The sequence below is a fragment of the Poecilia reticulata genome, chromosome 19 (assembly GCF_904066995.2).
Source record: "Poecilia reticulata chromosome 19, P_reticulata-male-v2, whole genome shotgun sequence".
In the NCBI taxonomy this organism is placed as follows: Eukaryota; Metazoa; Chordata; class Actinopteri; order Cyprinodontiformes; family Poeciliidae; genus Poecilia; species Poecilia reticulata.
Window position 1 is genome coordinate 17,687,149 of NC_088848.1, and position 26,584 is coordinate 17,713,732.

At 39.7% G+C, this 26,584-nt stretch overlaps 1 protein-coding gene across 1 annotated transcript in view; it reads left to right on the forward strand.

Moving 5' to 3' along the window:
• The window catches only part of ca10a (carbonic anhydrase 10 (inactive)a), a 267,157-nt gene that overhangs the window by 97,001 nt on the left and 143,572 nt on the right, over positions 1-26,584 (forward strand). The window contains exon 3 of the mRNA XM_008437703.3: positions 8,757-8,899. Within this exon, the coding sequence (XP_008435925.1) occupies positions 8,757-8,899 (143 nt within the window). The remainder of the gene's footprint in view (positions 1-8,756; positions 8,900-26,584) is intronic.

Sequence of the window (26,584 nt, forward strand, 5' to 3'; positions counted from 1 at the left end):
TATGTAAAATGAGGGGATATAAGTTCTGCCTCCCTTAATGACATATTTCAGCAAACGTTCTGCACCTGCTGCCTGTCCAGAGCCTTTACATTCAAGCATATGTCCTTCTGTTCAGAGACGCACCAGAGTGCCTATAAAATGGCCTCCCGGTGAGTCAACACGATGGAACCCACCGCGCCGCAGCGGCGTTTCAAATTGAGAGCTCGCTGAATGTGACATCGCCTCTTTAATGCCGTTCTTAGACATTCATTATCATTAAAATGTTGCTTTCCATACCTGCTTAAGTAAGCATTTATCCCAAAGCTGTTAGGTCCCCAGTACCTCATACTTGCTCTCTCTCCTAGTGCGGGGCCAATTTGCAACCTAGCTTTGCATCAGCAGTTACAAAAGGATGCACTTTATCTCATACTTTTCCCAGCATGTTCAAAAAAAAGAAATGCTGTACACAATCCAGCTCTTTGACAGATGGCACGGACATAGAGTGAGTGTGTGTGGGAAGGTAAAACTTCTATATAGATTCTGAATAGATTCACTACAAATACTCATTTTTGGACATACTTGGTTGGGCATGAATTACCGCAGCGATGCGTTGTGACGTGAAAGTGACTGACCGGAGGTGTGATGGATGACCAGGTCACTGCATTGTTAGGGCCGGTGTCTGTCATCTTCCTCTACAGGACTCGGGTCAGGTCAGTTTGCTGCATAGTCGATCATAATGACGTCATGGTAACTGAACCAGTTTTTTGGTACCAGTGGCAGTGTGAGCAGCAGCAAATTACAGATGACAAATGAAACCTGCAAACTCCATGAATCTGGTCTGCAGAGGGAAGTAAGCGCTCTAACTTACTGGAACAGGACCAGCAACTGACATGGCAACCCAAATTATCACTGTGTGGAAACTTCAGCCTGGACTTCTTCAAGTAATGTGGATTCTAAGCCTCTCTGCTCCTTCTTCAGATTCTGGGACCTTGACTTCGAAATAAAATGCTAACTTTTTTTTTTTTTTAATCTGAAAAGATAACTTTGTATCACTGAGCAAAAACCCACTTCCTGAAGAGTGACAGAGGCATCTTGAAGTTTTTCACGATATTTTGACATTTTTAGATCATTTCTGTGGATGGTAGTTATGGTTTGAGCTAAGACGTGGGTTGAGTTTAGGTTGATGTTTGGGACAGGTATTATCTGTTAATGGTTTCATGATTCGTCAGTCATAGGGTTGTGTGAATGGATAGAAACCAACACAGCGTCTAATTAAAGATGAGAGTAAATGTGTTTGTGTGTATGCATGTCTGTCTGTCTAAATTCTTGCAATCCTCCTTCAAATTTCTAATCCACATCTAGTAAACAAAGTAAAGCTGTTTCGCTCTTGCTCTCTCTGAATTTTGTAATGAAATGCATATCTCTGCAGTATCCATTTCCATGTTAATCTAATTTGCATCAATTGGAAACAGGATGTTTGGTTTTTATTTTAGTGTCCTCAGATTTCTGATCTTAATGCACTTTTCAAGTTGCCTAATGCTATTCGAGTGGCTGTAGCTTTTCACCTGTATGCAGTGTGTAAGATGCTGTACTTGTAGAAGTAATTAATGTTGGGTCTAATTGCCCGGCACATGTCTCCTTCTACTGGAATCCCCTAGGATGCCTTTTGTGCAACCCCAAAATCTAATAAGGCCACATGGGTCACCCAGACAAGGCAGTCTTATAATTAGTCTCCATACATGGCATCACACACAGGGAAGTCAAGGTCCACCTTCTACAGTAGCGCACTCTGACAATGTTGGACAATGTTGTTTTGTGAAGGTCATCCATTCAGTTGGAGTCGGTGAAGACAGTGGAGTTTGCTACTTTACCGATGATGCAAATTGAAATGGCCGCCTTTTTCAAGCAAAGCCCAGCAACTATGGTCGATACCCCAAGAAGAGACGAGACTACAAACATAAAATATTCAATGGCTGGGAAACACCACAGACCAAGACAAGATCCTCATAGCAAACCATGATGCAACTAAAGATAAAATGTTGCAACATGGTCAATGACCCAAGTGCAAAACTGTACATGTAATGTTTTGTGGCTACTGTAGTACATCACTGTTCACCTTGGAACTAAAAAAATCCCACTTGTTTCAAGGAAACAGGTGCACACAAGAGAAAAGATGAGCGAAATACATGAAGACAAACATAACATGTCCAAAGGACAAGACTGAAGATGAGTTAACCAATTTTAAAGTTGGGAAAAATACAACCACTGTAGACGAAGTATTTTGAATGTCCTATGTATATTGTAGAGCATAACCTATGACACTGATTTTGATGATTAAATGGTCCCTGAACTGTCAGCTGAGATCTTCCATAGGAAATTTCTGACTTTTTGTGTTCATCTAAGCTCCGCATTTTAAATAATGTGACGTTGGTAGGGGTTTTGTTCACCTCTGTCGCTGTGTCCTTCAGAAAGACTCTTTACCCACCTTGCCTCCTGATGATGGTCAGAGGGCACTGGGGTGGGGCAGCCTCGCTTCTGTCAGACTGAAGCGAGGCTGACTGAGTCTGACTATCCACTGACTGAGCACTGCTATCCAGCCACAGCTGGATAGCAGCTGTGGCTGGAAGGCAAAGTGACCAGCTTTCTACCATCAGCGTGTGATTGTGGGCTTTGGTGGGTGAGTGACTGGATGGAGTATGAAGCACTTTGGGGTCTTCTGGACTTGATAAAGAGCTGTGCAAGTACAAGCTATTTACCAAAACAGTCAGGTCTTAGTGAAGCTGGTCACTTTGACACCTTTGGTAAGTTTGATTGATTTGTACCATCTGCCACAGGCCGTTTCACACTGGCTATCAGGTTTGATGGTTTGATGGTACTCCCTTTGAAAACCAAGAACTTTGTAATTTTCTTTGATCTAGATGGTTTTCTGCAAAGGATATGAGATTATATGATTTATTAATCTAGAATAAATATCTATGAGCAAAATTGAGCTGAATGTGGAAATCTTAATCTATTCCACATATTGCATAAGAGCCAACTGGTCCAAAGAAAAATCAGAACCACAGTGAGTGTAAAATAAAAGGTGTATGGCTAACATCACATGAAGATACTTAACCTGGTTAATACTTGAGAAAATAAAGCAGTGATTTGCCTGTGGGTGCAAAGCAAAACCAAATGGAAGTAGGAATAGATGAAAAGGCAACATGTGATTACATAGTGGGGACTGTTTGAAGCGAACTGACCCAGAACTGATTTGAAAAAACACGGCCCTCAAAACATCCGAACCGGGTCGCCGCCGAGACGGAGCCATTGTGCTGTGCTGCGCTGGAAATTCCACTTTGAAAATGACGTGTGGCACCTTATGAGAGAAATTGACCGAGAACCTTGTTCTGCATTGATTCTTGATCCATCCAGAATGTTTTTTTGATTCACAAAATCAAAATTGGTTAAAGAAAACAGATGGATTCACACTACCCAGGAAGCCAAAAAAAAAAAAAGCCTCCCACCGTCAATTGCCCTTTTCTCATGCACATTATAAATCAGCTCGGTGTGACATCTCCAAAAGGCCAAACCATATATCCCTGTCCACATTTACTGCGTGCCAATAAGAAATGGAAGTGGCTCCAACACTTGTGAGGAGCTCTAAGTGAAATATATCTGTATCAATTCTGGAGGAGGAGATTATTGACAGAGCAGCTTTTGCCTTTTCCAGCAGTGAGTGATATCCCTTGCCGCCATTGCTGCATTCAGGAATCTATCAACGGCTAATAATTATGTGTACATTTACCAAAGGGGGCGCGGGTATAATAGATCGATTCACACACACTCCTACTCCCATTCTGCACATGGATTTCTTGTCATTTTCATGAAGGATTCTGCTTCAGAAGACTGCTCTCTCTTGCTCTTTTTTTTCTCTCTCTCTCTCTCCCTCTCTCTCTCTGTGTTCTCTCAAACACCATTCCTGGAGAATAATGTTACTCTCTAATTCATTAATGCTTTTTAATAAATCATGACTCGAAGCATGTTAATGTTTTTCCATTTTGTCTTGCTGTATTTGCCTCTGTGAAATAGCTGGCGATTGTTCATACATGACAGAACTGCTGAGGCTGCTGATGACGAGTCGTCAGCCTGGTGTTTAAACATCACAGTTTGCCAGCGGCGTGTTTGTGTATTAGTGTGACATATGAATATATAAACCTGCATATCGCTGTTGAATCATTCGGACTGTTTTAAGGAGATAAACCTAACAATGTCCTGCTCGTTGTTCTTAGATTCCTGCCAGATTTTTGCTTGCGCGTAAAAATGGAGGAATTAATGTCAACATCACTAATAAAGTCATCTGAATGTTTCATTTCTTTGTAAAGCAGAACTCTGTATTCACCTGCAAAACGTTTTGAAAACTAGCACCAAGTTAGGATAATGATGGCTATCATTAGCTGTCGCTATAGCTAACGAGAGCTATAACAAATTTTAGCTATTGTTAAAGTCTGCTGTTTAGAAACATTACGGTTTTGCTAAGGAGATTTGACAAGACGGATATCAATTTAAATATTTACTCGTTGATATTTTGTAGGTTTAAATTCAATAATACCGTGACGTGACGGCAAGTTTTCTGCAACATCTTTTTTGAAATGTTTCATACAAATACAAATTGATCCCAGTCTATCATGTTTTACTTCAGACATCAAATTTCCCGAAACACTCCTTTGAATGCAAATGTAAGGTTTAGTTGCTCTGTGCTTGAGTAAACTTTACAGATATCTAAATATCTCTACCTCTAGATATCTAGAGGTTGATTTTAGTCTCCCTTTTAAACCTTAACGTAATGAATTAAGTTGCAAGACGCATGAAAAATGTGACCTGAACTGATTAGTTTGGGATATACGCTTGAATTTATTAACATTAAAGTCTTACATATTTACCTCCATAAAGTCTATTTGTTCCAAATATGCTACCCAATGTTGACCTTTTAGGTTGGTACTTTAGAGTCGAACTGCCTAATAAAGTGTAAAGTTGGTGGATTTTATTTTTTTTTAGGAATTTACAACTTGCAACTTTATTCCTGAAAGTTATAAACTAGGATTTCTCTCGTTACGTTAAATAATTAATGGACCAAACACCATGAAGGATTGATTTTAGGGTGGTTGCTATTACTATTTTTTTCTACAAAACATTGCGATTAAATTACAGTTCAAATTCAACTATGCGTTGGTCGTGTTTTCTGAGAAGCTACATACAGTTTGATAAAATCACAATCGGCACTTTACAGCAATCACTTTGGTGCTAAATGCCACATGAAAACACAGTTCAAGTGTGTGGCATGATTACTTGAGTGAGTTTGGATAAATAATAAATAAGCCTCAGGCAAACATGTAATAAGCTTTGAAAGGTCGTTGCTAATTAACATGTAGTTTAAAAAGGTCAGCTTGTGACACAAAGAAACAAAATATCCCGCAATGTTTTTTTTTGCTTCCATAAACTTAACTGAACTCTGTTTTGGTACTTTATTTGTGGCAGTAAAATAATTGCGCCATAAGAGCTCCAGGTAAATGCACTTTGACGTTGACACTAGATCAGTAAATATAGCAAATATTCAAAATAAGTTCAAACAAAGTTTATTTGCTATATTAAATTATCTACTTATTGTGAATTTCAAACCCATTGTAAAATGACAGATTTGTGTGACATATAAATTAGTCCATTATAAGTTTCATTTCAAATGTCAACTTTTTTTTTTTTGTTTTGCCTTGTAAGATATTATGCCAAGCAAGTCAACTGAAAACAAATAGAGGAAACAGTAGAAAGAGATGAGGGCAATACATCATTTTACTTATTTTAGAAAATTCAACAATAAGATATAATGAAAATATAAAATGTTCTAGACAAGTTTTTTTGCTTCAAATGCAATAAATTAATTGCTTTTTTTCCCCAAGCAAAACTCAATAAAAAAACATTTTCAGTATTGAAATCAAGATCAAGAAATCGATCTTAGAGAAGCTGCAGTTTTTGTCCACCTAGCTCTAAAAGAAATGTTCATGCCTTTCTTATGAACTGTTTTAGGTCCTTTCTAAAGCTCTGAACAATCTTTTTAACTTTGAACAAATGCAAACAGAATCATTCTAGAAGAGGCTTTTTGATTTTGTCACTCTAAAATCATTATTTTAGGCCCATGCACATTTATGCAACCAGCTTTTCTAATTCCCCCTAACGGATTTGCTTATTTTTCTGTTGTATAACACAGGATCCATGTTATTTGTTAAAGGTGTTTTTTTATAAAAAGTTGAAATTATATACAGTACTATAATTTTTGCATCACGGCAACGCATTACGTATCACCCTTTGACAAATACCTGTTTTTTGGTCTTTGCCAGCGTTTTGTGTTTGGCGAAAACTCCATTAAATGTGCATCCGCCGCTAGCTAACGGCGCGTTCGCAGAGGGAGAAATGAATACGGCGGCACTTCACTTCTCTTGACTCCATGCTTTTATCTGAACAGGGGAGTTGGTGTTTTTTTTCTCTGCAGAGCTCACCGACGAGCGCGGCAAACAAACACCGCGGCTCGGAATCTGGAGGACTTGTTGACTTTGTGAGCCTTTAGCTCTAAATTCACGCTGCGCTGTGTCAGATTCCCTCTGATTCATTGTGTATTTGCATATTTTGAAATTATCTCTTCTTTTGTTGGAACTCTCAGAGGAATTTGCATTCCAGTGAGTCATCTCAGTCTTATTATGTCTTTCTAAAGGGGGGGGTGGGAGACGCACTTGAGGGCCCGCGGTAGAAGCTGCAGCTCAAATCTGTGTTTTGCAGTAGTTCATGTTGATGAGGATCTGATTCTTTCTCCCTGAAAAACCTTCGTCCTGGTGGCCAAGTCTTACATAAGGGAATTACAGCTAGTCAGTCACTACACCACGGCTGGCATTCACTTACAAAAACAGCCTGTTTTTCCAACTTTACACTTAACTGTACATTTTAGCTGAATGTAGACTGTTTTCTACAAAAACTACCACTGTGACTTCCTCTCTGTTCACATTTTCTTTTTTTTTTTTTTTTTACCATTTTCTTTTAGGAATCATTTTACACTTTTACAATTACAATTTTTTTTACAATTTTAACGTCAAAGAATTAAGTTATTCTTCGCCTAATCTCTGGCTTGTATGGTTCTACAAGTCTTATGGTTTAAGACCCACAGAGTCACAATCTGTAATTTGAAAAAAAAAATCACGCTTTATGGGCTCAGCATTGTAGAATCTTAATATGTTTCACTGTGAGGTGTAAATGACAGACTGCAGAATGCGATTTCACAGCAGAATCACTTTCTACACATGTAACAGAGACATTGGTCCAACAATGAATGGAAAGAAAATGATCTCACTTGTCTACCCCATTAATAGTTTAAGAGAGGAGACATAACGCATATCTTCAATGTCCAATATTGGGTCACCATGACAAATCTGACATTTCATCTTTAGTGCTTGACCTAAAAATATACTTTACTTCTAGAACCGTGACGGTGGTGTTTTTTTGGGGTGGAGCAAACGTGTGTCGTTAATCATCGAATTAGCAGTGATCAACCACATTTTTTTGTGTGGAAAGCAGAACTGAGTTTCAAAAACCCTGCCTAAGCCTGCATCCTGCCAGAATGAAATCAGTTCTGACTGTCTGAAAAACATGAAGTCGGCTTAAATGAAAACACTCCATGCTTCTTTCTGAATAAAGGCAAAGCTAGTTAAGAAATACGGTCTTATCTCTGTCTCATTGTGGTTAAAATGCCCTTCTAAAGCTCTGTTTTCATTGAAAGTCAGAGACAGCTAGCACTGAAGAAACAACTTGGACAAGAGTGTGGATGAAAGCAAGTACCACATAAAAAAAAAAAGAAAAAAAGCCTTGTAAAGTGAGGATGAAAACAGAGTCAAAAGAGTGTCTAGTGTGCTGGAGCTAACAGTTAATTCAGGTTGTCTTTTATAGGTTCTGATCAGTAGATCTTGTCACTGTGAAAAAAAAATAAAAATATTGAACACTGGGTGTGAAGTTATGCATTATGTGCCAAGGATTTTAACCACTTAGCTTCTGTTTTATGACACTGTATGGGGTATATGTGTGCGAGGCTACCTGACCAAAAATAATGAAGAATTATAATGAAGAAGAAAATAATGAATTGGTTAAGTCTAGTGTATTATCCAACAATTCATAAATATATATTTATATATACTGACAATCATACTAACAAAGCTTGGTTTTGCAGCTAAAATTTTAGAAATGATTGAAAGGCCATGAACAGGTCCACTACTGAACAGCTCAGGAAGAAAATAATGTTTTTTTTATTGGCCTAGTAAAAAAAAGGAGATGGCGTGGCATAACCTTTAACGGGGAGCTCATGCTGGAAAATGCTCACACTGAATTAAAGCAATAGCTGGCCAGAATTATGGGCCATATAGGTATAAAAGATTACTGCATCGGCTTGATGAAGGTTTTTCCTGTCAACGGTGGAACCAACAGTGGGGATGTTGGTGGATAATTTATTTTTAAAGACTAAGGTACTGATCAGAACATCCACATGTGCCAGCAAATGTGGTATTGTTAACCCTTGTGCGTGCGAGGACTGAGGCAAATGATCCAAGTGATACGGCTGTGGGGTCGGTTGGACCCCATTTGTAAACACAAGGGTTAAAAATATTACACCAAGGATTCGGGTCCTGTTTTGATCGACTGTTGCAAGTATGAATTCATCTCTCTCTCACTCAAGCGTTCACGTCTCTGTAAATCTGTTTGTGTTGCAGTGCCGTCCTTCTGGGGATTGGTAAACTCGGCCTGGAATCTGTGCTCCGTCGGGAAGAGGCAGTCGCCAGTCAACATAGAAACCAGCCACATGATCTTCGACCCCTTCCTCACCCCCATAAAGCTGAACACAGGCGGACGCAAGGTAAAAACGCGCGGACGCAAAGCCGGGCGTTATCTCCGCTGTCCGTTTGATGAATGCGCTGCCTTCTGCAGCCGGGCGCTCTGTTGTTGTTGTTTGTCCTCTCGGACGCGGCGCTCCGCTGTTCTCAAGCCACTGGTGTCGGTTGCCGTTTCACGAGCTATTGTGGTTTGATCAGTTGCGAGGCCCTGATTGATGATCTCGACTTCTGTTTGTGCTGGCAGACAATCTGAGCTATTTGTGTAAACAGCACTCCCTTCGGAGATAAAGCACAACACAATTCACCTATTTAAGAGCAGACAGTAGTCGCGCTCCGGTCGAAGAAAAGCTTAAAGTCGATCCCGGGGGCTTTGCAGATAAAATCCTGCAGCCTAACAGCAGATTAGTTGAGAATAGTGTGCATTATTTCCTCCTGTATAGTGACACTCCAAAGACAGAAATCTGTTCCATATGACAGCAGCTAATTGGGGAGCCTCCACAGATGGGCTGCCTTCAAAAGTGCACACTTGCACGCTGAGATTAATGCTTCGAGTGGGGTTATGTTTGTATTCCAGCACAAGCTTGGCCCTGAGCAACAATGGGGAACGCATAGCACGCATAGCAGATAGCCACCCGCGGCACACTGCAGCTGTAAGCTCCCTTCGCTTAGCAGATCTCCAAACAGACACTCGGAGAATCCTTGGGCTGCTGTTAGAGCGGTCTCATTGAGAACTTTTTTGGTTTTTAAAATGAATTTGAGTAACAAAGTGCCAATTAGAATAGCAAACAAAGAGTTTCTCATTTACATAATCCAAAAAAACAAAGAAACTATTTCCTCCTTTCTGGTTCTGTGAGAGCAGCGGACATGCGTGTTGTCGAGAGCGACGATTTTCTGACTGCATTAGGACGAGGATGAGAGAGGAGGCTAATTTAATATTTACATCTGAACGTAATCACCTTTAAAGTGTCCTCATCAAATTAGATAATTTGATGATTTGTTAAGGATGTCAGCAGGGAGGAACATCTTGGAGCCATTAGAACGGGTATTATTGTCTGCAGAGACACAGCAGCAGTGGAGTGACATTTCTAAAGTTCATGTTGACTGCTAGTCAAAAACACAGAAAGATGTTAAAATGAAAAATGTAATAGTTTAAATTATTTACACTTTGTTGTTTTGGCTTTGGTTTGTAACTGATTATTTCACTTTGTAATGGGAACTGTGATGCACACGTACAGAAAGGTGCAACACCTTCCAGTTCCCTCTGCTTCTGCTTCTCTTCAGTCTTCGAACAGGCCTCCATGCAGCCTCAGAACTACTGTGGTGATGCTATGAGGACGATGCATTACAAAATGTTCTATGAACTGAAACATTTCAATTATTTGTTCCTACTTTCTGAAAAGAATGCAGAACTCACTTTTAACACTCTTATCTATTAATCTTTTGAGCCGAAAAAGAACTTTTAGGAGCTTATTGAACACATTTATTGATTCTATGGTTGGTTGTTCCACTGACACATAATTCTGTTACGTATGTGCGCAACTTCCTGACTAGCATTATGACATATAAAGGGTCCTTTTGTTTATATGGTGAAGTGATGGAGTAAATACAAATAAATCTATGGATTTTTTTGATCTCGGTGCTGAAATGGAATGAAAAATATTCCTACCTTGATTCAGTGAGACGATTCACCTCATCTGCAAGATTGCCCTTGAGGATTGTTACCATTTCCCTGGAGAGCGGACCTTTAAAGCTGGATGCAACAAACGTTCCCATTGGTAAGCTGAGCAACGGGAGGTTCAGAACCACGGGTTCAGGGACCCGGCCCGGTTCGCTTGGAGGCGACGCAAAAAGAGTCAGGCCAAGATCAGTCTTCTGTGTTGCTTAAAATAAAAGCAATAAAAGACAAAATGTTATTGTAATTATCTGTAGGTTGACATTTTAATAAATAAAACATGAGAAATGTTTTATTAGTAGAGAGGCTTTAAAGCATGCGTATGACTGTAGCATTGTACACATTTGTTCATCTGAATTGGTGAACCTTCTTACTCTACAGGAATTCATCCGATCCGCATGTGCAGCTGTAAACATTGCAACAAGTACCAAAACTTTGAAAGATGTTCCCGAATAAATTTAGCTAAACAGGAAACCACTTCCTTTCAAAAGAAATATAACTTACAACACATGATTGGACAACAACACAAACCACTGTGCTTTTACGTACATTACCTGACTTTGTTCCCACAATCGGGACTACAGCCACACCACCAGGAATAATCTTAATATCCTAATTAACTTTAACCATTTTTTTGCAACGATGTTAATCTGGGTTGGAATTAGCTTAGCATTACTAGTGTAGCAATCCACGTAAATCCCAGGTCAGTACTTCCCTTAAGGCTGTGTAATGCATCATCATTATACAGTTTCTCAATATGCAACATTATTATCGCTAATGACTGTTTGGAGTGCGATCATTCTTGGCTCATATAGTCCAGTATTAGCCAGTTAGCCACTGGCACATTTCACGCTAATCGTTATTTAGACAGCTGAACAGATTCTGGATGCGAATGACCCATCAGGTCACAGAGCACAGGAGGCAAGAAGAAAATACTAAAATGTCACCACAGCAATCATTTCTAAAATTGTGCAGCCCCTGTTTCTGTGTCGTCACGGCGAGGCGTCATTACATGGCTTTGGTGTGGAGTGCTTTAGATATTTCCATCTGTCATGATGCAGAATGGACATGATGGTTGCCTGTGACGGATACAGACTCACTCTATCTGAGTGAATTCACCAGGCTGTCTGAACCATTACAGTTTAGTACAAACACGTTTACTGCCCCGTTCTTAACAGTTAATCTGGCCCGTGTCACAATGCATCTCTGACACAGATGTGATGCCCCGTTAGAAAAATGTTGCTCTTTATTGGTCACCATCACCAGATTTATGTTTCAAATCCCTTCCGGGGACATTCGAAACGACAGCTGAAGGTCATCTGTAAAATATTAATGTGGGTTGTAATAAGCTTCTTGCACATGATGTCTTATTAGGTATCTCTTTTATGGACGAGGCATGTCAACCGAATTACAGTTTCACCACAAATAATTTGAAACCTAATTTATTTATTGTTGTCCTGTGGTGCTAAATCAAAGCGGCCTTGAAGAACAACAGCGTACTGTAACGCCCGCACACACAGATAAAGGCCAAATATCACAACCCATCTGCGGGAAACGTTTCCTTCGTTTTAGAAGCCAGTTTTGGACCGTGTCGTCCTTCCTATTTTCCTTTATCCCTCCCCCCCCCTACCACTTCCATTCCCTGCAGTGGCCTAAATGTAATCTGTTGTGTCTCCATCTCTCTGAGCACCTGAGCTGTCAGCCGGCGAACACGAAGCCGGCTTCACCTTGTCAGTGCTGATTCATCTCCGCTCTGTCTCTGGCTGTTTGGCAGCCAGTCAGCCTTGGCCAAACACGCTGCGGAGACCGGTAAAGAGCTTCCGCTCAGGTTCGCGGTGGCTCAGCTCGCCACTTCGACACATGGAGGGCTTAAGCTCACTTTTTTTGCTCCAGGGAAGAAGCCGAGGGAAAGATTAACCCTCCCCAGCCCCTACCCACCTCCCCACCCCATCATCCGCCAATACGCAACACAATCATGAACACGGCTCAGGGAAGATGAACACCGCTCTTAATGGATTTCTGTGCCGCTCCGTATTATGGCTAATGAACAGTTAAAGGGAATTAAATTGACCTCCAAAGAGAAATTTTAATTAACGACATGGAGATACGCGGGACTCCGTGCGACGGATTGAAGGAATCACAGTTATTAAAAAGCCACTATTAATTGAATATTTACTCTGCCATAGATGAGCTGCAATTACTTGAATAGATTTTAATGAATTTAATCACTCTGAAGCCTCATTGGTGGGAAAGACAAGTTTGGTCCTTTTGAACTGCGGAGTGTTTCCGTTAAATCTCGGCGAAACCAGATCGAGGTTTTGCCCTTTTCCCTCCAAATGCAAAGATTGTCCTCGCAGAGGGACAATCTCCAGGTTTGCCTCCAGCACAGATAGGAGTCTGATCCTCCCTTAACTGTCACAACTCCACGTTCAGTCAGGCAGTCATGCCTTTCTACTCTCTGTGCATTTACTTTCCCTACGCCTGTCTTGTTTAACACATTGTTCTGCTGCCTTGATCAGCCAGATGAGTATATCTCACAAGCAGACAGTTTGATCCGATGCCTCCCTGCACTATCGTCAGCCGTGAGTCTGAGTGATTACAGGTACTGTCAGGTTTAACAGCAAACAGAGGGCTCTTTAAAAGAAGAAAAAAACAAACAAAAAAAACAGCTGCAGTGTTAAACCGAGGTAACGGCGCGCTCTTGTGTTTTCCCTTCTTGTCAAGATCACCAGAAACCAGCTAATTGGTTGCTGGAGCTCCGTCTGTTCATGACTCTAATATCCTGAGTGTGATGGCATGTTTGATACAGAGAGACTGAGGTCACAGATTGTTGTCAGGTTTGTTCCTTGTTGTTCCAAAACTTCCGGAGTGATTTCTGTGAGAAACGTGCTTGGCTGCTGCATGTCCCGTAATCTTATCTTTTCAGCCAAACTTGAATAGCAGAGCGCATCCAATATCTTGTGGATGGATGGATGGAAAGAATAAAACTTTACACCAGTTTTGGCGACAATGTATAAAATGAGCATTTTTCGGAAAGTGTGAGTTTTCATAAATTCATTGCATGAGTTTCACACATCCATGTGAAAACAAAACTGATTATGTAAAATTTGTTAAAATAGACATTAAAAAGTGAAATATGAGCATTATTTTGAAGAATGGGAAAATTACGTTTAACCCTTTAAGGACTTAGTTTCACATCTTTGGGTGGATATCTCATTGCTTATTTTAATTGTACAAAGTTCTTTAAATGTCCTGTGAGTGAACATATTTGCGCATTTCTTCATGACAACCTGAACTTTCAGTATCTAGCAAGTTATTTTCGCAATTTACGGTCAACGGTGGGAGTAAAATTACCGTAATAATAAAATATTCTGAAATACCCCCTTTCAGAAACCGTTGGAATTTTTCAGATAGCGCAAAGTGTCGCAGAGCTCCGGTACCACAAAGGTGGCTTGTAAAAATGTGTCGCCTGTATTTTGTTTAAATGAGAAGTTTAATGATGTTATTATTGCTAATAAATCCCTCACCTCTAGTAGAAATATGTCATATCACTGTATGATTGCTGTTTTCTAGGCCCTGTTTAACTAGCCATAGCTTAGCGCTCTTTAACTTTGTTCTATTTGTCCAAGCTGAGAGTGGAAAACTACTCTAGATAAGATACACAGAACCTTACGATAGGCCCTTACCTAAAAAAAAATTTGATTTCAAGAGCCTTTTTAAGATTCTTTACAACAATAAAGCAGAAGTGTACAGTGATAAAGCCTTTTTTTGCATTTGATACAGTGAATGCAACATGGAACGTTGCATTTTTACTCAGCAGTATGTGAAATGACATGACTTAATTTACCATAATCCCCCCCACAGTCCCACCGCAGAAGCTCTTCTGTAAAAACATGAGACGCTATAAACTAATTTTCACTCATAACTCATTTATTATCCTTTGTGGCAACCCGGCCCATTATAAGACTCTTCAGTGGCTTGTGCAAGTCAACCTGGAATAACTACACAACTTAACCGCTGCATGACTCTAAGCTCATAAGCAGGCTAAAAACATTCGCTAAGCTACGCAAAGTGCGGACTGCTTGTATTCATGGTTAAAATCCATTTCTTTTGGAGACTTTTTTTTTTTTACTTTATTCCATTGATGTAAATGTTAAAGATTTTTAGACTATTACCTGATTTTTTGTTTTTTTTTGTTTTCTATGTTGCTATATGGACACAGATGTGACAAATGATGTTTTTGCTTTTCTTCATGCTCTGTCAGCCCTGCCTTGTAAAGCAATATAAATATGACTGTCCCTGCAGCTTCTCACATTGTCCTCCTGTAAAAAAATACAAAAAATAAAAATACTGTCAAAATACTTGTCAAAGTTGAAAGGGATGGAAGATACGGACAGCACCCCCATAGGTAGTGTTGGCAGTTCAGAGATAAAAATCAGTCCTGCAACGCTTTGGCGTGGAGATAAGCTTGAATGTCAGAGAGCATCTCCCCAGGTTATACCACCCACAGCTGAGCTAAAATAATTTGTTTTCCAGTTTGCACAGATCCCAACACCTGTGCTTCGTCTCATTCAAACTGTTTTATTCATTCCCCTTTGCCTGTGTGAGTCGCCGACTATATTAGCAGGCTGAATACCTCCCGATTTTCCGTTGTAGTGCAGAAAGAAGTTAAAATCGGTGAGAACCTATCATAAGGAAAAACAGGAAAATATATTATTTCGTTCATTTTGCTTGTGTTGTACCAGTTGATGCCAAATTGTTGTACCGTGTTAGTGAAATAATTTATTAGATTGCAATTGCAACAAATGGTCCTAAAGCCATTTCTTCCGAGTTGGATTTTTAGAAAAACTTTTAGGGTTCTTTTTTAGTTATTAACTAGTTGATCTCATTATGCTTGAGAGCAGCTAAATATTATTTGCAGAGTGATTTCTCTGCTGCGGCTAAATCATGTGAAAATCATACAAAAAAGCGCACGAGTACACAACCTAGTGGAACTTCATAGTTACCCAGGTGAGAGGCAGACACAAAATGTGGAAGTGAAATCTTAAAAAGTTTTTGGAAGGGGCTTTTATTTATCCAATCTCACCATCTGTAGTTGATTTTAGCTGCCAAACATCTTATGATGTAGGGTGATTATAAAAAGACGAGCATAAAAAAACACAAATTTCAATGTTGATAGTTGGAACAACACTGAATCCAAAAGCTGATTATGTAAGCCAATAACTTGTCCAGTGGTCATTCTTGTGAAGTGTGTACAGTGATTATGTTTGGTCTCAGTGGCACAAAACAGTGATCAAACCTGCTAGGAAATTATTAAATAAATCCAGTTTTATGATCACATCCCATTAGTTCTTTTGGCTGACCAACTATCAGCCGTCATCAGCATAAAGTTTTTTTATTATTATTTTAGCTTCATATAATACTTCCCAGGTAATGTTTTTAGTAGCTGATTTGTCTCGTCTTAACTAAACATGTCCAAGTGTTTTGTGGAATGTCTTATTTTCAGCTCCACTGTGTTTTCTTCTCTCAAATTTTCACATTTCAAACATGAACTTGGAGACGGTGACAAGGTTACATTTTCCCTCCTGTCAGGTACAAATGTTAACTTGTCGTACATGGAAGAGTCAAAGGCCTGATTAGTCTGCAAACAAAAGCCTATGTCAGCACTTAAAATCCTTAGAGTGAATTACAATAAGCCAAATATTCAGCTATGCAAATTAATATTTAAATTACAGAGGACACAAGGATAGTTGCGCTGAATCTGTGAAAGCGATGCGGCGTTACAGAAGTGAGAGCGGGCCTCCGCACAGGAAGATGTGGCATCACCTAATGGTGGCCAGCGCTCACGTACTGCAATTTCTTCTGACACACGGGCCATTGCAAGCTTAGGGATGCTTCACGTGTCTCTCATTTCACAGCGAGGTGTATGTGGAGTGGTGCTGTTTGAGCCAACATGCAGAGCAGCAGCCATCCATCTGAATGTTAATTAGAACCTGAACAGCAGAGAGGCTGGAGGATTGAGGAGGGGTGTGTGAAGCAGGTCAGGGAATAGGCTGCTGCTGTTGAGACAAAAAGTAAATCCAAAATCTTTTTCCGGACACGTAGCACACCTCCATACATGTACAAGAAATACAGATTTTATGGGGCGGGGGGAAACCCCCAGCAATAAACATAGAGTAATCTTTGGACAGGGTTAAAGTAAACCATCGTCCAATTCCCAAATTAAAGAATGAGGTCTTTTCACTGGTTATCAGATATTTGATTTTGTCTGTAAAGTAACAGCCAGAGAGTAGAGTATAGTGGAAAATGGAACAAGAACATTACAATTCATTATGTAAACACAACTTGAGGCCAATAGATCAGTTTTATGAGCAACAATCCTTCACAGATTTTTTTGGGGGAGGTGAAATGTCGGGGAATAGATCTACATTTTTTCTGCTTCATGGTCGGTTTGTAATTTTGTTACTCCTTAAAGCCTGTAAATCTCATAACTGACGAATGTCACCATGATTTTTCTGTAAGATAAATGAATAAGTCAGTCAGTGACTTAACAAATGTAAGTATTACATAACTATTATGTAAAATGAAAGCATGTACAAGCTTTGAATTGTTAGAGACTGAAGTGTTATGACACTGCAAAAAAAAAAACAAGACAAAAAGAAATGGTGCACTGCATAGCAATAGGTAGGGGAGGGTTGGTGAAACCTTGTGCCACATGTGGCCGTGATCACTCCAGCACTTGTTGGCATCCCAATGAATGGAGTATAAACCACACCACCAGATCACATGAAACAATTTACTGCTATAAAACCCACTAACAAGAAGAAAAGTACAATATAAAATTGAAAAATGATTACTGCATTCACCCAATTAGTGACCAATAGTATATAGTTTTTGTTGTCTACTAGTTTCCCAGTCATTCATTTGACCGTTTGTCTACTTGTGAATTGCTCTCGTTTGACCCTTTCCAGAATGCTACAAAGAGCTAAACCTATATAAAGTAAATTTATGCTGAACATAGAGGAATATTTGCATTGGCATTGAATTATCAATTTGATGCTCTTTGATCTCTTCTGGTATACTCCATGGAAATTATTTCTATTACTCGGTATAATCTTGTACTCGACTTCTCATGCATTTTTCTTTTTTGTGTCTAGTGTTTTCCGCTCCCGCGGTTGGCTTTTTACGGCCTTTCCATTTGTTCCTGTTTGCTCAGCCTGGTTACCGGTGCCGGATTAGAGGAGCCTGCTCTCTGTGCTTGTGCTGTCGGGGTATTATAGTGGCAGAGAGAGATAGCGAGCACATACAAGGTGCTAAATGTGCACAGCAGGACGTGCCAAGATGACTCAAAGAGCAGTAGCAGTTGGTCATACTCCACTGTTATCCCGTAATCCTCCAGCATAAATATGCAGGCAGAGGAAGGTGGGCTACACCGAGCTCCGTCTTTGTTATGCGGGGAACTTTTAACAGATTGAAAATCTGGAAAAATTTTTTTACTAAAAAGCATGATTAGGATTTATCTTGTTAACTTTATGTAAGCTTTTATCTCTTAACTTTTATTGGTAAAAGACAAATCGAGGGGTGTTTATTATCTTCATATTGTAATCTGACTAATTTCTCTTAAGAGAGGAGATTATTGTATCCCCAAAAATTCTTGCAGCTGCTACTAAGACACGTAATGATTTTCCTGTGGTTACTTAGTAATGGAAATTAATCAAGTTTATACTTTAATTTTTGCTCCAAACAATCTCAAAAACGTTATCAATGATATATATAAATGATATATATATATAAAATCCAGGGTGAAAGCGTTCAAAAGGAACCGTTTCTGTAGGGCACAAAGAAGTTGCTTCTACATGGCATGGAAGTTGGTCTATCATCCAGGGAGAGCACCAAATGGACTAAATTCTCCTCTGTATCAAAATTAAACAGGTGAATGATTCCAGCATATTAATGGTATATATGTTAAGAAAACTCCCAGTGAAAGTTTTCCAGGCATAATTCTGGGTCTCACTCGTCAAATTGACCATAAATGCCAAATGGATTTCACATTAGGAGCTGAAAAGTGTTGGACTGAAAAGGGATTGGTTTCCCCCCAGGATTTAGTAGGGTAAAAATGGAAAATGACTTACAGTGGGGCAAAAAAGTATTTAGTCAGCCACCAATTGTGCAAGTTCTCCCACTTAAAAAGATGAGAGAGGCCTGTAATTTTCATCATAAATATATATCTCAACTATGAGACAAAAGGAGAAAAAAAAATCCAGAAAATCACATTTTCTGATTTTTAAAGAATTTATTGGCAATATATGGTGGAAAATAAGTATTTGGTCAGCTACAAACAAGCAAGATTTCAGGCTCTCACAGCCGTGTAACTTCTTCTGTAAGAGGCTCCTCTGTCCTCCACTTGTTACCTGTATTAATGGCACCTATTTGAACTCGTTATCAGTAAAAAACACACCTGTCCACAACCTCAAACAGTCACACTCTAAACTCCACCATGGCCAAAACTAGAGAGCTGTCAAAGGACACCCGAAACAAAATTATAAACCTGCACCTAGCTGGGAATACTGAATCTGCAATAGGTAAACAGCTTGGTGTAAAGAAATCAACTGTGGGATCAATTATTAGAAAATGGAACACTTACAAGACCACTGATAATCTCCCTCGATCTGGGGCTCCACGCAAGATCACACCCCGTGGGGTCAAAATGATCACAAGAACGGTAAGCAAAAATCCAGAACCACACGGGGGAACCTAGTGAATGACCTGCAGAGAGCTGGGACCAAAGTAACAAAGGCTACCATCAGTAACACACTACGCCGCCAGGGACTCAAACCTGCAGTGCCAGACGTGTCCCCCTGCTTAAGACAGTACATGTCAAGGCCCGTCTCAAGTTTGCTAGAGAGCATTTGGATGATCCAGAAGATGACTGGGAGAATATCATATGGTCAGATGAAACCAAAGTAGAACTTTTTGGTCAAAACTCACTTTGTCGTGTTTGGAGGAGAATGAATGCTGAGTTGCATCCAAAGAACACCATGCCTACTGTGAAGCATGGGGGTGGAAACATCATGCTTTAGGGCTGTTTTTCTGTTAAGGGACCAGGATGACTGATCCGTGTAAAGGAAAGAAATAATGGGGCCATGTATCGTCACATTTTGAGTGAAAACCTCCTTCCATCAACAAGGGCATTGAAGGTGAAACGTGGCTGGGTCTTTCAGCAGGACGTTTAGATCTGCACGCTACAATTTCTGTCTTCAATTGTTATTTTATGGTGGAAATGATTTCGTTTGCATGTGTTTCACAAAACAATATCACAATAAGACATTCTGCAGTTATTTTCTTGTCCACAACAGACGGGCTATGTCTAAGATATGCAAAAGTTGCCCTTTAGTTTTAATATCCTAATGTGCCGGTGAGCATAAAAGATGAAAAGCAAGCAGAGTCCACCCTGTGAGATTTGCATATGCTGGGATGATTAAAGGTAAGGAAAACAGTCTGAGATATTTAAAATGGGATATCTGTCTTTATATTAACCTTTAACTTCCAGCTGTAGTAGTCTACTTGTCTGATTTAAGAAATATTTTCAAATTCTGCTCAATCCATTTTCAGTTCCAACATGCCGGTGCATAAGGGGAGTTGTTCATTTTCCTCTAGCCCTATAAAGAAATGTTACCTGGATTTGGTGTATCTTGCACAGAGAGATACAGAATACTTCCAATAGTTTTTTGGTACTCATACTTTGGAAGTGCTTAAGGAAAGGACGAGACGGCACTACTGGTTAGGAAATCCCTGCCTTGGTTTGATGAGGTTCAACTGTAGCTTCTGTGCAAGTAGTGGATGAAAGCTTTTCATTTTGAAGAACCAAAGAACTGTATCTTTAACTTGACTAGACATATTTATATTAGGAATTTTCTATATTGTGTGTGTGACTGTTTCCAAGTAGTCTGAAAAAAATATCTGCATGAAAAATGATTTTCTGACTTTTAAAAGCATCATTGATCTGTTTTCTTTGCTTTATCGTCTGCAGAAGCAACTTCATAATGTAACACAGACTAATTTAACAGGGATGGAAAATTCATCTTTTAGTATCTTTAACAAAAACAAAACCCCTACATTGTATCACTGTATCCCTAAGGACTTTCTTAAACAACCCTCACTGTCTTACTGGCTCATCTAAATTCTTCCTGTGTTGTGCCTGTAATCTAACCAAGCCAGGTTATGATAATTGATGGAGTCAATCCGCCGCCTGCCAGGACTCTCTGCGCATCTTTGTTGCTGATGAAGACAGATTATTTAACCTAACGGGGGTTACTAGACTTCTGAGAAAATGACACACAGTGGAAGACTGACAAACCTATCACTCCGACGGCCTCTAGGCAAAATAAGAAGCAGATGCTTGAGTAAGTGTACCTTGAATTTTATTTAGGAGATCTGATGGGCTGCTGAGACGGGATGAACAAGGTCTGCATGAGTTTGTAGATGCAAGAGTAAAAAAAAAAAAAACGGAGTGAATCATACCTTATCATGCTGAGTGAATTATGCCTTGACATTTTATCCTGTTCATATGACAAGTACAGGGTCCTCCACTGGTTATACCGGGACTCTATGCTGTTCTTCTGCTTCTTCATGCTACTTTGATTTTCATTAACCAAAACATGATGACTAGTGTCTACAGTTGAAGCATCCTTCCCCTGGCAACACAGCTGGTGTATGCCATTCCAAAAAAAGTGCTAAGACTTACAGGATGTGATAAAGATCCTAAGGCTTTCCAACTAGACTCTGAGACAACGGGATAAGATGGTGTTTTTAGGAAAGAAGTGCCTCCAAAGTGACCCTACCCCCAAAATGAACCAAACAAATTGAATCTATTGCCTATAGGCCACTGTGGACAACTAGTTCTTTGGATAGTTGTCCACTAGTTGTGTCAACTAGCCAAAGGACAACTAGTCTTTTGGGTAATTTCTGTCTATTTTATGACTGTTCATAATTATTATGGTTGTGTTCAATATTAGGAAAGTACACCACAAGGTATATTTAATAGACTAAATTATGTAGTAGCAAAACAGTGTCATAGTAGAGAGTTACCTTCCTGGCATCCAACCCGGAGTTTTACTAACAAACTGTAAACTATTTGAGTCCGAAATCATCACGGTAACGTTAAGTGCATGTTAAGTGCCCGAGTTCTTTGTCTGTAGGATAAGTTTGTTTTGGGCCAGAGCCAAACTATAAACCTCTGCCCTACTCTACTAGACCTGAGCTGCTGGCCTGCAACTCCAACCCCTGACAAAGATCCAATAAAGAGCTGTTAAGGTTACGTCCTGTCTTTGACTTTAACCTGCAAACTAAACCACAAGGAGCAAATGTAAAAGGTCTTTCTTTTTGACCCCGCGGGCTACCATTTTGAACCTTTTACTGATTTCCCCAAGAGAAAGGGCTGCAACGCTGCAATTCCCACAGTTTCTACAGAATAGATGCTGTTTTGCCGGAAGAGCGAGTCCCTGGTGGATTCATGCTCCGGATGGTGTTACTAAATATTGACCATGTAGGAAACCAAACCCATTGAATTGAGTGACTCCAAAGCTGTAAAAGCTACATTATATTGCTGTCTAAAATATTTATGAAAATCTTTAAGTTCTGTTTTCTGCTCTATAAAAATCAAATCACCATTTTTTTGTTTTTTTTTTGTCACATTTTGGCGTGTAACATAAATCTCTCTAGGGAAATCAAATGTATTTTATACAACAAGTAAGTCTAAGTGATTAAATACCTTTACTGTACAATTGAGTGAAATTACTTTTGGTTCCTTAGATTTCTTCTGATTTTGCTCTTTTGTCACAGTGTTTCAAATCATCAAACACATTTTAATAAAAGATGTTTTGATTGAATGCAAAACAAGAATTCTGTTTATTTATCCCTTTGTTTTTTGGCAGAATTGTTTTCATTCACATTGGGAGTTTTCATGCTGTTTGCAGTGATGCCACACCACTTGGATTCTAAACTTTGATTAGACCATTGCACAAGATTGTCCTGCTGTAATAATCATTTGTATAATTCATTACCGATAGGATTGTTCAGTCTCTTAGCAAACAGTTGTCCTTTTAAAGACTAACTCCAGTGGTAGTCCAGAGTTCTTGTGTTTTCTCCTCTTTTCAAGCTGAGTGATTATTCCCTAGAAGAAACGAGCTAATCAGTTGTTCAAGGTGCTTCTGTTCTCTGCTGACTTTGATTGCATGTTTGATATTTAACATTTTGTAAAGTTTTACAGAGTTGAGAGATTGTCAAGTTTGTTGGACACTCATTTTCTGCTTCCGGAGTCGTTCCCTAAACCTGTTTAGGTCACTGAGTCTTCTGTAACGTTGTAGTCTATCAATATAGCATGATAAACACTGTCATGTGGTAATTCTGGTTCCAAGAAGGAGCAAAAAGACTGATCACGACTGGCTGTGGTAAATAGAACTGAGCCACAACAACATGGCTGACTGTTTGACAAGGGAGATGGGCATGACTTGGAGTAGGACCAGGTTATTTTAGGTAGCTTTTTACTCTTAATAAATGATATTAGTTTTTTTTCAATTGAATATGATTAATTTTTATTGGTAAATAGCAGTTGGATTATCTTTTAAACCTCTGTGTGGCACAAAAAAAAAAAAAAAACTGTATGAAATACGTAAAAGGGGAAAAAGGTTTTTTTTTTTCGCACAAATGGACCTCAGAACCTGCAAAATATGTTTACCTTCTCAAAAAAGCATCCACAGCTCCAGATGCTCCTTGCTGACATGGCTTGTTTCACCTAAACGTTGCAGATCACACAGCAGGATTTCGTAAGCTCTGTCCAGACGAACGACACCGTGCAGCCTTTGTGTCCTCGGTGCATAGCTGCCTAGAGAAATCTACATGTTTTCTCACAGCTTATCTCTCATCCATCAGAGTAGCTGACAGCCGGGCTCAGAGCCCCTCGAGATGATATACTGCTCCATCACCTCTCTCCACCCCTCGTTTTTTCCCCCCCTTATTTTGTTGCCCCATAATCCCATACACTCCTCAGTCATTAAACAAAGGTCTCAAGAGCCTCATGATGAGTATAGTAATGATAGTCCTGTTTTATGGGCCTGCTCTTTCAGAAGACATTTTACCCAGAGGCACCTGTTTTTTTTTTTTTGTTTTGTTTTTTTTTGTGTGTGTGTGTTTGAATCTTTTTCTGGGTATTTGTAAAATAGGTGGCATTATAAAACTGTTATAAGCCTGCACTTAGTCCCCTGTTCCCAGATGGATTAGTGTCCGTTATGTTCAAGATGAAGAGCTAAAGATGGCACGAAAGGGAGAAGTCTCTGCTACCTTAAGGCGGTGCCGCCTCTTGGTTGAACCTCCGACCCCCCCGTCCGCCTCCTTTCTCATAGCAGGAAACGAGCAACAAATGAATCATGCGTTTTACATTCGGACATTCACAGATTTAATGTTTCGCAGTTTGCCGAGCCAGTTTGGCATTTTGTAAATGCCGTCGTCGTCGGTAGCACAACACGCTTACGGGAGAAACCAGCTGGGACGCGCAGGTCTGTCTTTGCTGAGAATGCGCTGAGAATTAATTGCGCGTTTTGTTTTGGTTACAATAAAATGATGTCACGTCAAAAATGTTCTAATTCCTACTGAGCCTCTCAATACAAAAGTACACATCTCTGAATGGAAACCTGGAAACACTGGAAGCTGTGCCAGAATACAACGTTGGGAGTGAGTGACAGCTCAATGAAAACACACGAACAGCCGTTTTAAACTAATATTATTTAATCTTACAGCACACTTTTAACGGAGATCCTCAGGTGAATGAATCATCATCTCAAGAGCTACCACTGGCTGAAAAGTCCTTTTTTTTTCGTATGAAAAGCCTAAAATCTGGTTTGATGAGTAGAGAACTACTCGGATTTGATCAGGAGAGAGATGGAAGGTTGTAGTACAACAGACTACAATAAATTATGGTAATATTTAATAATTCTACCCATTGCATAATCTATCAAAAATCTACTTGGATGATGAAATATGGGAAAGAAGATTCTTTCAGTTTTCAGAACAATATACTGAAATCCAACCCATTACACCAATGGTAATGGTTGTGTTTGTAGTAAAATCAATATACAATGTGAGAGGAACATTAATCAAAACATATATGATTGACTTTTTTTTAGAATATTAAACAAAGATCTAACACAGTGGTTCCCAAACTTTTTCCTGGGAGGGCCACATAACTTTTTCCTTCTCTGGTGGGGGGCCGGAGTCAGTTTGTAACAGAAAAAGTATGACGATTGCAGGAGTGCCTAAATGTAAAAATTTGTTTTCCAGAAAACAATCATATAACCCTCTCTGGGTTCTTCACAGAACAAGTCAGGAAATAAATAATACTATTAATGTCAGTCAAAAACAGTCAGATAAGGCTTCTGCATGTTGGTGTTCCCACTAAATACTGAATATGCCCTATTTGGGTTGTCTTGGCCCTTTTATCGCAGCCTGTGGGGTTTTCCCTGACTTGGAACGAGAATATGACCTGTTGAATGTGACAGGTAGCCAATCAGAAAGCGTGGTGACGTAAGAACAGAGGGGAATCCCAAACAGCTGACATATGAGCAACTGCTGACATATGAGCAACTGAGAGTCCGGTGGACATCAGAGATATGTGGAAATGTTTATTATTAAATCTAAAGGTCATTATTATGTTTATTCAGTTAAAAATGTTAACTATGAAAAAACAGTCACCTCCAAAGCATAGTGCAGCAAATAGAGCGGCTACTTCCGTCGTCTTTCATCCACCGCCTTTTCTTTTTGTTACGTCTTTTATCTCTTAAAATTACTCCACAAACTATCACTATTGCTTCTACATCGTCGTCCATGTTTGGTTATTCTAAATTCCTGCTATGTTGGGGGTTTTACTGGATTATCCTCTGGAATCGGGATGTTCGTGACTGGAATCGGTTCGTGTTGCTCCTGCCTTGGACACATGAACCGATCGAACCTGTTGGACTTTTATCAGCTCTGTAGTCACAGAGGTTTGGAGAATCGGCCGACAATTCTTAAATCTTTCCGTCTAAACCAGACTTAAGACTCACAAGCTCTACTCATCTCCTCTCAACCACTGCCCAAACGCTCTGACTCTAGTCGCTATGGTAACGTTTACATATCCCTTCAAAATAACAGAAGCACCACAAAAACGAACATTTTACTTTCGTGAAAATTTTCACTCACGATAATGACTAACGGGAGCCCTGAGCTAGTTTCTCTGCAACGAGACGGTCCCATCAGGGAGTGATGAGAGACAATAACACCCGAGGTGTGTTGCTTATATCCACAGCCTGCTTGGTCTCTACGTGGCGAAGCAGCTTGAAGCTTCATTGCCTCATTAGCAGCCGGTCGCTGCATGTTACGCAGAGCGGCTTGTAATGTGGGACTCACCTACCGGTCCGGGATAAATCCATTCTCCTGTCTCTTCTCTGGGCCTTTTCCCCTTTGCAAATAAACTTTCCAAAGGCATCTGATCTGTTTCTTACTCATTTTGCTCCTTGTGGGCTCAATGTTGGTGCGCAAGTAATCGAGACTTCCAATGATTCACTTCCTGCTAAAGAGCCCCCTGGTGGTTGAAGAAAAATCCACATATACACGGCTTATAGTCCGGAAAAAATAGTCTTTTTTTCACTGACGGATTCCAAAAAGCTTTTTAAAAAACAGAATTGCCTAAATCATTCCAGTCCGTATTTTTCAGAACTGGAAAAGCTCATATTTTATCCTCCAACATTCAGCAGAAATGGATTGTGGAAAAGGAAGCGCTATAGTACTACATGTTTGTAGAAAGCTTATCCCTCTGGAACTGTATCGGACTTTTCGTGTAAAGAGGATTCAAAACTTGCTGAAGCTTACTTTTTAAAACTGAGATACAATTTAAAGAAGTGAATAGCCCGAATCTTAAGAACCAGTTTCATTCTCTTATATATTCCTGTGGTATTACAGTGGGATCCTTGGGGGGTAAAAATATATGGAGCTTTTGGGCATTTTT